The 12,393-nt window shown below is 38.9% G+C and overlaps 1 protein-coding gene across 22 annotated transcripts in view; it reads left to right on the top strand.

Moving 5' to 3' along the window:
- The window catches only part of SGIP1 (SH3GL interacting endocytic adaptor 1), a 211,608-nt gene that overhangs the window by 101,956 nt on the left and 97,259 nt on the right, over nucleotides 1–12,393 (top strand). For 8 of the 22 annotated variants that reach the window (XM_036874968.1, XM_036874977.1, XM_036875005.1 and 5 more), the window contains exons 3-6: nucleotides 764–788; nucleotides 3,762–3,833; nucleotides 8,189–8,245; nucleotides 11,838–11,892. In XM_036874968.1, the coding sequence (XP_036730863.1) occupies nucleotides 764–788; nucleotides 3,762–3,833; nucleotides 8,189–8,245; nucleotides 11,838–11,892 (209 nt within the window). Of the gene's footprint in view, nucleotides 1–763; nucleotides 789–1,813; nucleotides 1,898–3,761; nucleotides 3,834–8,188; nucleotides 8,246–11,837; nucleotides 11,893–12,393 lie in introns of all 22 variants that reach the window. The other 14 variants (XM_036822898.1, XM_036875013.1, XM_036875023.1 and 11 more) reach the window with 2 other exon arrangements.

Raw genomic sequence — 12,393 nt, forward strand, 5'->3', positions numbered from 1 at the left:
TTTGTATGTGTCGGGAACCATTATAAGTTCTTTATATACCTTATCATATTTAAGCTGGCTTAGAGAACTAAGTAATAAGCAATATGTTCAAGGTCAGAGAGCTAATAAGTGGTGGAGTCTGGACACCTGGATTCATCCTACTCTAAAGCCCTTATTCTTAAGCACTGCAGCCTAGCTTCACCATGGATTAAATACCCTGGACTTTAGTCATCAAAGCAAGCCATTTAGCAAAATTGCCCTCCATTTCCTGTTCTCCTGTAATCAAGGGAGCAGTAACTCTAGAAATATGGAAGAAAATACAGATTCTCAAAGTAAGTTGAAAACTACTTTGTAGTTTTATAAATTCTTCTTATAAGTATAAGCAGTTCCTTCTTATAAGGGGAAATTCAAGACCACTTATGGGGAGAAGATGAGAGAGAACAAATGGGTTTGCATTCCTGGTGGTAGTTTTAAATAGAAGGCTGCTGAGTGGGACAGCTCTTAATGAATTCTCCTCTCAAGACACTGCACCAGCAACTTGTGCCTTTTGGATTTCAGTTTTTAATGAGACTCTCCCTCCCACGCACACATACACACACACACCCCACACTCAAATATCACTCAACCAATCTATTTTGATTTGGCTTTCATTAGCCAGGTTTACTGGGGTTGGAACTCGTGAGAGGGGGGAGAAAGGTGGTTAATGATTATTATTGTCATACTTGAGACTATGTAGCAAGAATGATTCATTTTCCTAATAGCTACCAATTTCTTTTTGTTACAGAGGTTCACCAGATAGAGATGGAATTGTAAGTATTTAAATGACCATTTTTAGTAGGTTTGCACTTCAACCTATGCTAGCTTAAATTTCTTGAAGCCCCATTTCTTCTTTTTTTTTTTTTTTTCTGCAAGGGAAAAAAAATTAGCTTAAATGACTTTTCAATTACAACTTTTTGTGTTGTAAATTTTGTAGTCATTGCATGGGACATAAATGCAGTCTTGGTCAAGTTAAACTTATTTACTGCATTCACCAAAAACCCTGCCCCAGAGTAGGCAAGCAAACCAGTCATCAATGTGGTGGGTCAGAAGCCAGACAGTTCCTGCAGGGGCTGCTACCATCAACTGTTACTTCGTTTGCAATTTGATGATATAAGAGCTCCTTATATGAGAAGGTTTTTCTCCAGCAGAGGCCACAGAGTCATAATGGATCTGAGATCCAATAAAATTGAAAGAAGCTCTTCCTCTTTTGCAGTTAAGCTGCAGATACATTTTCTATGTTAAATTCGTAAGTAGGGAATGGTCTTGAAACCATTTATGCCTGAATTTACAGCCTGGAGGAGAAAAACGTGTCCACTGGGTTTAGATTCAACAGTAACTCTGATTCCGTGCTGGTCACCAGATTTCTTGCTTTTTAAAGAAATCTGTGGTGCATGGGCTTGGATTTATCTGAATTGTGCTTATGCGAGTTTGCACCAGCTTCTAAAATGACTTCCTTCAAATCTAAATCAGATGCCTATTCAGAAGGTTCAAAAGAACAGCTGTTACTGAAGGAAAAAAAAAAAAAGAGACTCGCATTAGGCTCATTGGGCTGAGGTGGGAACGAAAATAAACCAGATAGTTAAAAATATTTTCTTGAAAAATCACCCTTTATAATATTAGACCTAAATTGGGGTGTTAATTGCAGCTATGGTAGGAGTTTTTCTCCCATATTTGACTCAAGGTTCTTAGCTTTGGGGTGCCTTTTGCATTCATGTAGTTCTCGCCATGAAATGTTAAGAAAGTAGACTGAAATTTATCAGACATTGGGTAACACTATAATCAAGGCTCTATTCAGCAGGGGAAAAAAAAGACCCAGAAGACTCAGCTTCTCCTCACCTCTTGCTTCTGGCTCAGAGCCCTCTCGTTAACTCTGTCTCAGGTACTCTCTGCTTCTGTGTCTTCTCTTTGCTTCTGTCTTGGTCCCCTCCCTGAGTTCTCTTGTCCCCTTCATTCTGACCCTTGCAAGGCTCTGTGAGATAGTCTCTGCTTTCCCTCCCTGCTGCTTCCAGGCTGGTTTGCTGTTTCTTGCTTCTCTCCCTGTGGCACCCTCAGTCTTGTCCTTTTTCCTTTCTCTAAAGCTCCTCCCACCCCGCTGTTCATCGTCTCCCAAGGCCCCACTGCTATCTCAGAGTTCTCTGGTCTTCTAGGGACCACGAGTTTAAATCTCGAGCAGAACATGCACCCCAGTGCTTGGCACAGTCTTGGCGGGCGTGTAGCAGGCACCTCTGAGTATGTGCTGAGTCAATAAGCCCAGCCATGATTCTGCGGACTTGCCCACCCTAAGTCAGGGCTTCATCCCTGAGTTCCCCGATCCTCCTTCACTGTCACCATTCTCAGTCACATCAAGTTATTTATCAGCAGATGTGCCTTCTTTGTTCCTTAATTGGAAATGCCATGAATGGTCATGATTTTAGGAAGGAGGAATTATTTAATTTCGATTTCTCAGGAAATAACACAGACCTGTTTGGAAAACAGGCTGCATTCGAAATAAATGCAGGTTCTCAGAAACAGGGTGTACAGCTTCCTAGGTAACTGGAAATTATGGGCCAGCTGCTAATTTTACTATTTGGAAATGTGCCTCAAGTTTTTTCCACATACTACGGTCACCAAATTTTGAGAACGTCTTATGAGACCAGTGCTAGAGGGGTCCAAGTTTCTGTTCGCATTCAGTCCCTGGAAATCTCAACCTGATTTTCTTTCAAACTCAGACTGATTTCTTTAAGACCTCATGTCTGTGGAGCCAGTCCACGTTTATGTGGCTGAGTTTGCTTTCAAATTATTGCTTTTTGAATATCTGAAGTTGACATTTATGGTTTCACTAAATGTGGTTCTACAAAATACAGGTTGTGGTGTACCCATTTCATGCTTATAAACGACTTTGTCGATGCAGGGGCCACACGATAGATTTAACTATTTAAATTCAGTTTCTCAAAAATCCAGTGGAGCCCATCTCCGGTGACACTGCTTTTGAGTTTTTATCTACAGAGGCTCTGTGGCGAGGCTGCATGAATCAAGGTGGGCTTGCCTTGCTCCCCACTGGCTGAAAATGCCCACCCTCGGCCGAGCTGTCTGTCTCGATGTCTGGAGCTTCAGGCAACTGTGTGTGATGATGCAGTCTAACCCAGAGACAAACTCTGTTTTGTGCAGGATACACTCTAAGTTTTTCCTAAGCAGTTCAGATTTCCATCCACACCTAGACTGGGGGCACTGGGGGTCACGGCCGTTGCTGTGAGGAGATCTCTGCTCATCCTGAACACGTGTGCAAGAAAGGGTCCGGATTTGGAGCTGTCAACTGTGTGTGCTGTGTGTATCGATGTCTCCCAGGAAGGCTTTGATCCAGGGGAATATATGATGGAGCTAGCCTTTTCAGACGTCCATTAGAAATACAACCATTTTTATTCAGTCTCTTTGATGTGTCACGGTGTCTGTTCTCTACCTGTAAATTAAGTGCTGGCTGAGTGAGGACTAGATCCACATCATCCCTAGTGCCTGGGATGCCTCTTCCTCCTTCCCTTCTTCTCCTGGCCTAGCCACACCGGCCTGCTGAATAGAGCCTCATTATGGGCCCCAAAGTCCACTCTTTGCTTCAAGAACCCTGCCAAGATTGGTAGGCCCTACAATTTGGCCTAGACATTATTTCTTCTATGGTATGCTTGCTGACTCCATGTGATTCTTTATATGTGTCTTGAAGAACAAACAGATCCTTTAACAACTTTTTTCTACATGAAAACAATCAATTCCAGCAGCCCAGCCCACATGAACCACCCTACAATAACAAAGCAGAGTGCGCACGTGAAGGAGGAAAAAAAGTTTCGGTAAGGAAACAGATTTTAGTTTAAGATATCCAAGGGGTTGTAGAAACAGTGAGTAAAATCCCAATTTGAAATTTGAAAAAACAACAGTAGCATTTAAGAAGACTCTTTCTTAGATAATGTTTCCCAATTACTTCCTGAATACCCAGGGCCAATTTTTAAATCAACCAAATAGACTCTATATGTTGACATCTGAATATACTTTTAAAAAGTTATCAGGCATAAGAGACGTGTGATTCCTATGTCTTAGACAAAGGACAGGGATTCAAATTTTAAAAAGAATATGCTATCTAAAAGAAAGCCTTGGCTGTAATATAAACAACATCATATTAATTGAGTAGTTGTTTATTAGGATAAGCACTATCTCAGTAACGTCAGCAATTTGTCAGGACCTTGGCCTGTGGGATCTAATGTACTTGACAATGGACTTGGGATGCTGATCGTGTCCCAGACTATGCAACAACTATAGCTGTGTTGTCCAACACGGTGGCCACATGTGGCTGTTTAAAATTCAGTCCTCACTAAATGTCCATCGACAGCTGAATGGATAAAGATGTGGTGCATATATACACCACATCTTGGAATTCCACCATGGAATATTCCACCATGGAATATTACTCAACTATTAAAAAGAATGAAATAATGCACTTTGCAGCAACATGGATGGGCCTAGAGATTATCGTACTAAGTGAAGTAAGCCAGACAGAGAAAGACAAATATCATATGATATGATATCAATTATATGTGGAATCTAAAAAAAAATAATGATACAAATGAACAAATATTTGAACAAATGAACAAATGAACAAATGAAAATGAACAAATGTATTTACAAAACAGAAATAGACTCACAGACATAGAAAACAAAGTTATGGTTACCAAAGGAAAGGGGGGGATAAACTGGGAATTTGGGATTAAAAGATACACACTACTATATATAAAAATAGATAAACAGCAAGGGCCTACTGTAGAGCACAGGGAACTATATTCATTGTCTTGTAATAGCCTATAATGGAAGACAATCTGAAAAAGAATATATATATATGTATATATATATATATAACTGAATCACTTTGCTATGCACCTGAAACACTGTAAATCAACTATACTTTAAGTAAATGAATAAATAATTTTTTAATTAAAAAAATAAAATAAAATTCAGTTCCTCAGTCACACTTGTCACATTTCAAGTACTCCACAGCTACTTGTGGCTAGTGGCTACCATATTGGACAGCACACATACAGAACATTTACTTCTTCACAGACAGTTCTGTTGGATAGTGTTGTTCTATACAAAGTGAGTCAAGTCTGTCTCAATGGCAAAAAGATTATATTTAGGCGGTGCATCATGCGCCTTTAATACTTCTCGCCAAGGAAAGCTATGTGGCCATGATCTGACCTTGGAAAAGAAGAGCATTCACGATAGAAATTAAGAACTTTGATGAATGTGTAATTGAACACAATTGTTACTATGTTTATTGATTTAAACCATGATATTATCTGAGAGCAGATAATAAACCTGACCAAAGTAAAACACCTATTAAAACATGATCAACATTGCTGTAAGCCTCAATTATCTTCAAATAACAGTCATATATTCACGTTGTAGAAGTTATTTATGCTAATTGTGGAATTTTAGAAAATACAGAAAAGAATTAAAAGAATAAATAATTATACTCCAAGAGAAAAATCACTTTTTATATGTTGATGAATAGCCAACATTGCTTTAAATAGTAAGCCTAATTTTTAAATAATATTTCCTCACTTAACTTACATACTTCCTTGCTTTTTCACTGTTTTCCAACTGAAAATCAATAGAGCCATTACCTCCATATTACCACTATGAGCTGCTTAAATGGTTAAACCAGGAGAATTGTTTCTTCCTTGGAGTTTGACCAGAAGAATTTCAGCCAGGTTCTGGATTAGCTTTAACTTGATAATATCCACTTGCAAAACCAAATATATTTGTAAGAATTCACTAGTATGAATGAGGCCAAATTGCCAATTTCTCTAATGAAGCTCTGTGTGTGTATGTGTGTGTGTGTGTGTGTGTGTGTGTGTGTGTGTGTGTGTGTATGTTTGCATATGTTTTGAATGTCTGCCCCCAAAGAATGTATTTTTATGATTTGTTGTTTGTGTTTAGTACTTATGTTTAAAATGTTCCTATTTTAAAGGAAAATTTCTTTTTATAGGCTTTGCTTTGTCTTTATCTCAATCTTTCATTGGTTTCCATGGAAACTGGGAAATTTTCACTCAGCCCAGATCTAGAAAATTCAAAAAATCGAGGAAATTTTTTACTCATAATGTCGGATATATGTTGTCAGGAAAGAAACATACACACACATATATTTATTTTGTTTTTGTTTAGCTGAACATATCAACTATCTTGGTTTTGCAAGACTTTGATTATGGAGATGAGCTTATCATGGAAGCAAACAACGGTAGAACTTTGAAATTTTTGAACTCAGTAGTTTATCTTTAGTTTTTAGATAACAATTCTTTGTATTGAAGAATTGTTTGATAATGAAAAGGTCTCTTAATAGTACTATACTGATCACAAAATTCATCACTTTAGTTCTTTGGGATCAGCTTAGTTTATTTGATTTCTCATTATTATACATTACATTTGTATTTTGAATTTATTATACATGCTATCTAAGAAGGATTTGGAGAATTTTGCAAAGAAGACATATGCAAACAGATTGGTAAAGGAGAAATTTTAAAAGAAAGCAAATATGACAAAAAGAAAATAGGAACCATGCCCATTCACTATGAGAGAGATTTTTTTTTTATTATCAAACAGCACATTATTTAATGGACCATGTCCTCAAAAGCAGCTTCATAGCTTATACAGGTGCAGAGTTGATGTGGCAGGTTTTTAAAGCAACCTTTGTTCAAAGAAGAAAGAATGTCATTGAAGCACTAATTCAATGAAGGCAATTCTGTGAGAAGGTTAAAATGATGTGTCTGACAAAGTACATAATCTTTGTCAGGAGCAAGACACACACGAAGAGGGGTACCAGCCCTGTATTCTGGGGCGCTGGTTGGTGGAGGTGGGGCAGAGTTGGTGCATTTGCAAATTCCAGTGCAGTATTAGTGTATAGGAAGAGAGAGGAAGATAATGAACACATTATTCCCTAGGCACTTCACCCTTACTAAACTACTGTTAGTAGTAGAGTGCCCAGTCAACGTGCAGTAAGTATTACTCAGTGACGATGTTTACTAAGTTACCTCTGATTTGGTTTTCTAGTGATCCTATAGGCATAGATGCAAAGCTTTCTTCTCCTACCTATTTGTCAAATTAAGTGTCAGCTGTTCACATTTTATTTCAACTGGCCTTCATTTGTGACTGCAAAATTACGTGTCCTGTCCTCAAGCCTCATGTGTCATGTCAGCATCTGATGCGTGTTGTTGTGAGATCTGTGAGTGCTCTGTGACACACTGTTTCCCCATGTGCTAACTACAGGAATGTTGTTGAATGGACTGTCCATTACCAACCTCATTTGTGTTTTTGTCCTTTGCTCACAAGAAGTAGAGAATCCCAGGAATTTCAATTTGCCTGATGCCACATCCTTGCTCAAGTTCTTGTGGCCACACATGTCATGGTTGTACTAGGGGCCAAAATAGAACTTTAAGACAATCCTGAGAGAACAATGCTGATACCCAGTCACCTGTAATGATGTGTGCTCATGGAGGCTTAGGATGCATGGATGATAGAAAGCCACTCTTAATCCTCAAACTCTATATTAATAATTTGATAAGAAAAACCCCTTGAAAAGAATATCAGCACTATTTTTAATACTTACAGGCTGAGTTAACTAATTTGGAGCTGATTTCCTTTATATTCTGTCAAGGGGGTGGTTAGGAAAAAGTTGAGTCAGGGTCAGAAAAGTTAAAAGAAGACAAGTTAATGACTTGGATGAATCCTCTTTGGATCTGTTGGAACTAATTGTATATGAGAGTAATGTAGAAGTCAAAATGTTTCCATTTAAATATGTATATACATCTGGGTATATCCCCTAAGGTATAGAGGATTAAATTATAACGTAGGTGCTGCTGACTCTTTAGTAATTGAATAAAATTTGAACAGCTAGTTGTTAATATCTCTATGCTCAGGTATCCTACAGTCTTTTGTGAAATAGGTGTGTAAGTTCTTTTATGCAGTGTCACAGCAGCTCAATTTACCATTCAGTTACACCAACATTGCTGCTTAATAGGCTGCTCTAATTTGTCTTTCTAGTGTTGCATTCTGATAGCTCTTGCTAAATACAGATAAGAGCGAAGTGTTCTTTGTTCCTTTTTTTTTTTTTTTTCGTTCAATTGTTTCTCTTCTAAACGTATTTTCAAATTTATTACAGAAGAAAAGCAATGGGGCACCAAATGGATTTTATGCGGAAATTGATTGGGAAAGATACGTGAGTATCAGAAGATTGTTTGTCTTTATAAATATTTCAGAATGTGAAAATGAGTCGAGGCATTCTTGTATTTAAAATAAGACACAGAAATAAGTGAAACATCTCATTAGGAAGTGCCGGCACCGTTAGCATGGTATAGCCGTTAAGAGCACTAGAGTCTACTAGACCTGGGTTCAAGACCTGGCCCCTCCATATATCACCTATGTGTGGCTTTGGTTATTTGCTGGCCAGCAAAAGTGAAGTCAGTAGTTATTTTATAGCACTGTTGCGAGGATTCATTGAGCTAATTATTTGCAGAATATTTCAGTAGCCTGCCTAGCCTGTAATATGTGTTCAAAAAATGCTTTTTAAAATATTAACTCCAGATGTTTCAGCCCTGGTTATATTTCTAAGCAGCTTTGAGTATTGGGCCTTGATTTCATAATGTCCTAGTCCATTCAGGTGGCTCCAACAAAAATACTAAGAATTGAATGGCTTGTAAACAGCAGACATTTATTTCTAACCGTTCTGGAACCTGGAAGTCCAAGATCATGGTACCAGCAGATTTGGTGTCTGGTTGAGTGTCCACTTTCTAGTTCATAGGAGGCACCTTCTAGCTGTAACCTCACTGGGGTCTTTTTTTTATAAGGTCACTAACCCCAACCATGAGGACTCCTGCCTCGTGACCTAATCACCTCCAAAGGCCCCACCTCCTAATACCATCACCTTGGGGTTTGGATTTCAACATATAAGTTTGGGGGGAATACAAACCTTCATACCATAGCTCATGATAATTATTATAGCCTCGTGGTACAGATTTTTCGCAGGTCAAATGACAATCACTTGTTGCTTCTCAAGGAGCGAAGGTGAATCCCAGCTGAGACGTAAACTCTCCTCATAATTCCCCCAGAAAGCAATTAACCTCATCACCACACACTTCACCAACCACAACAGAATGGACACAATGGCTCTTAGATTTCTAATGATAGAAAACGTGTAGACCATATTCACATCCAAAATCATTTCTATTGCATAGTAAGTGCCCAAATTCACAATCCCTACAAAATGCCTTTGTACTTATACCTTAGGTGACCGTCTGGCCCAGCCTCCCCTTTCATAAGAATTAAGCTTGATGTTAATGCTTTTGCACATTTGTTAATAAGAAGAATTTCATTTTTATAGTAACTACCACCATTTATAATATTATATGCTACTGAATTCTTACCACCTTAGAAGGTAAATACTACATTATCTGCATTTTAGAGAAAAGAAAACTGAAGCTCAGAAAGGGTAAATTCTTCACGCCACCCGTGCAGTCCAAAACATGTCATTCTGTCAACCTCATTACCTGGTCCTCTCTTATATTTGTTTCCCAGGATTGAGATCTTTTGATATTTTTAGCAGTTTAATTCCCTAGATCTATGATAGCCCTTATGTTATCCTACATCCAGATTGTTCACAAATAATGTTATAAGGGAAGTTACTAAAGATATTAAGGAAGGATGATTTCTTTTCTCAAAATTAACACTTTTTCACCCAGAAAGATTTTTGTTATGTTTTGTAGAATTCTTTAATACACAGGAATGGGATACTCTAAGCAAACAAGAAGCACGATAATTAAAATACGAAATTACTCATCAAGTACTTCTGCTACCCCATCTAAACTCTAAACCCTAGTGCTGTCCCTGTCAACATGTAAGTGTTTAAATGAAGCAGAATTTCCCTCGAATTTGCTTAGTCCTAAAAAATACTTGGGTCACAGGAATTGTGTTTGTAATTATACACTAGGCTCCACTTTCTCTAAGTAATAATAAAGGTTTTATTCTTAATAGATTATATCATCGTGTTTTTGGCAAGGAAGGCCTAGGGAAGGATGTGGCCTTCAGGCAAAGCCCTAAAGTTTAAGTAGGGTTTAACTGACTGCACATTTGAGGGAGGAGACTTCCAGGCAGGGAGAAGGACATTTATGAGGACCCTGAAGTGGGAAAGAGCTTGCAGCAATCAAATCATAAACATTAATAATGGGAAGAAGGCCTTGTGAGAATCAGGCAGGGCCTTGTGGGCTACACAGTGGTGCTGACTATTATTCTAAGTGCAGTGAGAAGCCAGGGACAGGTTTTTAGCAGGAAAGTAACCTTAATACACTTGCATTTTAAAAGTAACTTTGAGTACTGAAAGGACAGAGGGAGAAAATAAATGCCCAATAAATGGCAGCTTTTCCATGGCGTTCAGGCCCTCTTCTCTCTCCATGGTCATGGTATGTCTTTTGCTTCAGTGACTCCAAAATCTCTCTCTCCAGCTCTGTCTTCTTTACTTCCAGGCCTATGACCTCAACTTCAAGAGGCTGCCCTTGAACTCTGTACCCTTTTGCTCTCTCAGGCATAGAGTTGAGCCTCAAAATACCTGGGATCAAGGCCCAGGTCTACCATTTGCTGGGTGTGTTTCCTTGAGAAATGGCATCTAATTCCTCTTAGTTTCCTCCCTGGTGAATGGGATAATTCTTTCTGCATATGATTGTTATGAAGAGTCAGTAAAATAAAGCGTGGGTCACAGTACTTATCATATAATAGGAACTAAAATATGATAACTCTAATCTCAGTCATGCAAACTATCTTTTATCTTTCCTGTCTTTTTCCTAAAAATGTTACTTGCCTTCTGTTAGAATGAGTTCAGCCAGGAGTACTCCCAGATTTGAGGATAGCAATCTTGGAGTCTTCTTGAACCTTCCATCTTCTTTTTCTCCTATGACCGGTCTGTTACTAAGAACTAACAATTTGTCCTTCCAAATGTCCTTGATTCATCCCTTCCCACCACCAACAACTTGGTCGTTTACTTAGCACATCTCACCTGAATTGACGCAAGCATCTTGAATTAGTTTTCCTTTCTCCAGTTTCTTCTGTCCCCAACATATCCTGAAGCATATTTCCGACACCTTAAGATTCTGCTTGCAGCGTGTCCTACCTTAATTGAGAAGTGCAGTAGCCATATCAAGTCCAGACTCTTCCCCCAGCATGTTGCCCCCCAGCCCCCAGCCGTGGTCTCCCACCATACAGCTTCCTTTCCAGTCCTGTCATTGTCACCCTTGCCTCTCCCTTTCCCCACGGGAATCATACTGTCCATTCCTGCCTTGGTGTCTCAGTACAGTCTCTTCCTCACCACTGACTCCCCTCTCCTCTCCATCTGGCCCGAAAGGCACACACAGACTCCCTAATTCTCCCAAACCTCACAAATTTCCTCTCCTTTCAAACTCCTATCACTGATGTTTCGTGTTTCGCATTTTTTTGAACTTTTGCTCACCAAAATACAGACGAAAGATAATTTGCATTTTGTATCCCTGCCATGTTGCTCAGCATAGCCTTTGGCTTACAGGAAATGCATGATAAATTCTGTTTGAATGTTTTCTTTCATTGACAGTTGATTCCTAGTTTATTTTCCCAATAGGAAGACTCTCCAAATATCCGTGAGTAAATATCTAAACATATAGGGCCCAGCACTCACCTCCCAAACAAGAGACAAGTCTATATCCTTAACTGGAAGACTCTTGAAGGAAAATGAATAATTCCTTTATCATTGTCAGGATAGTAATTGCTTAATGTGCACTTGTATTTTATAGAACTCGCCTGAGCTGGATGAAGAAGGCTACAGCATCAGACCTGAGGAACCCGGCTATATCCTTTCTTTATATTTTCATTTTCATTTTCATTTGCTCTCAGCAGGGTGATAAATTTTGTATTGAAAAGGTGCCGAAACCTAAGTTTCTCAAGTCCTGTTGTCCCTCGTATTAGAGATGAATAAACAGCACAGAGAACAGTCTGATCACTAACAAGCAGACATTTTGCCTTGCTCTATTCATAGAAAAGAGAGAGAGAGGAGAAAGAGAAAAATTGTGCTGAAAAACAGTTGTACAAATTGTGGGTACTGGGTTGTCTGCTGAAATCTGATATGACAACGCCACTAATGGTGTCTGGAAAATAGCTCTGATTTGTGCTTTGCCTGCAAACCGTCTCTGGTCAGAGCAGGTCACACTCCGAAGCAGTTAAAGTCATCACAAATCGTCCGTAGAGTGGCCTTCCTGTCTCCACAGTAAGAGGAAATTCCCGTGGGCCTGTCACTGTGTGTGCTGAGTGTGACACAAATGGCCAACTATGTAACCATTGCTCCTTGAAATT

The sequence above is a fragment of the Balaenoptera musculus genome, chromosome 1 (genome assembly GCF_009873245.2).
Source record: "Balaenoptera musculus isolate JJ_BM4_2016_0621 chromosome 1, mBalMus1.pri.v3, whole genome shotgun sequence".
NCBI lineage: Eukaryota > Metazoa > Chordata > Mammalia > Artiodactyla > Balaenopteridae > Balaenoptera > Balaenoptera musculus.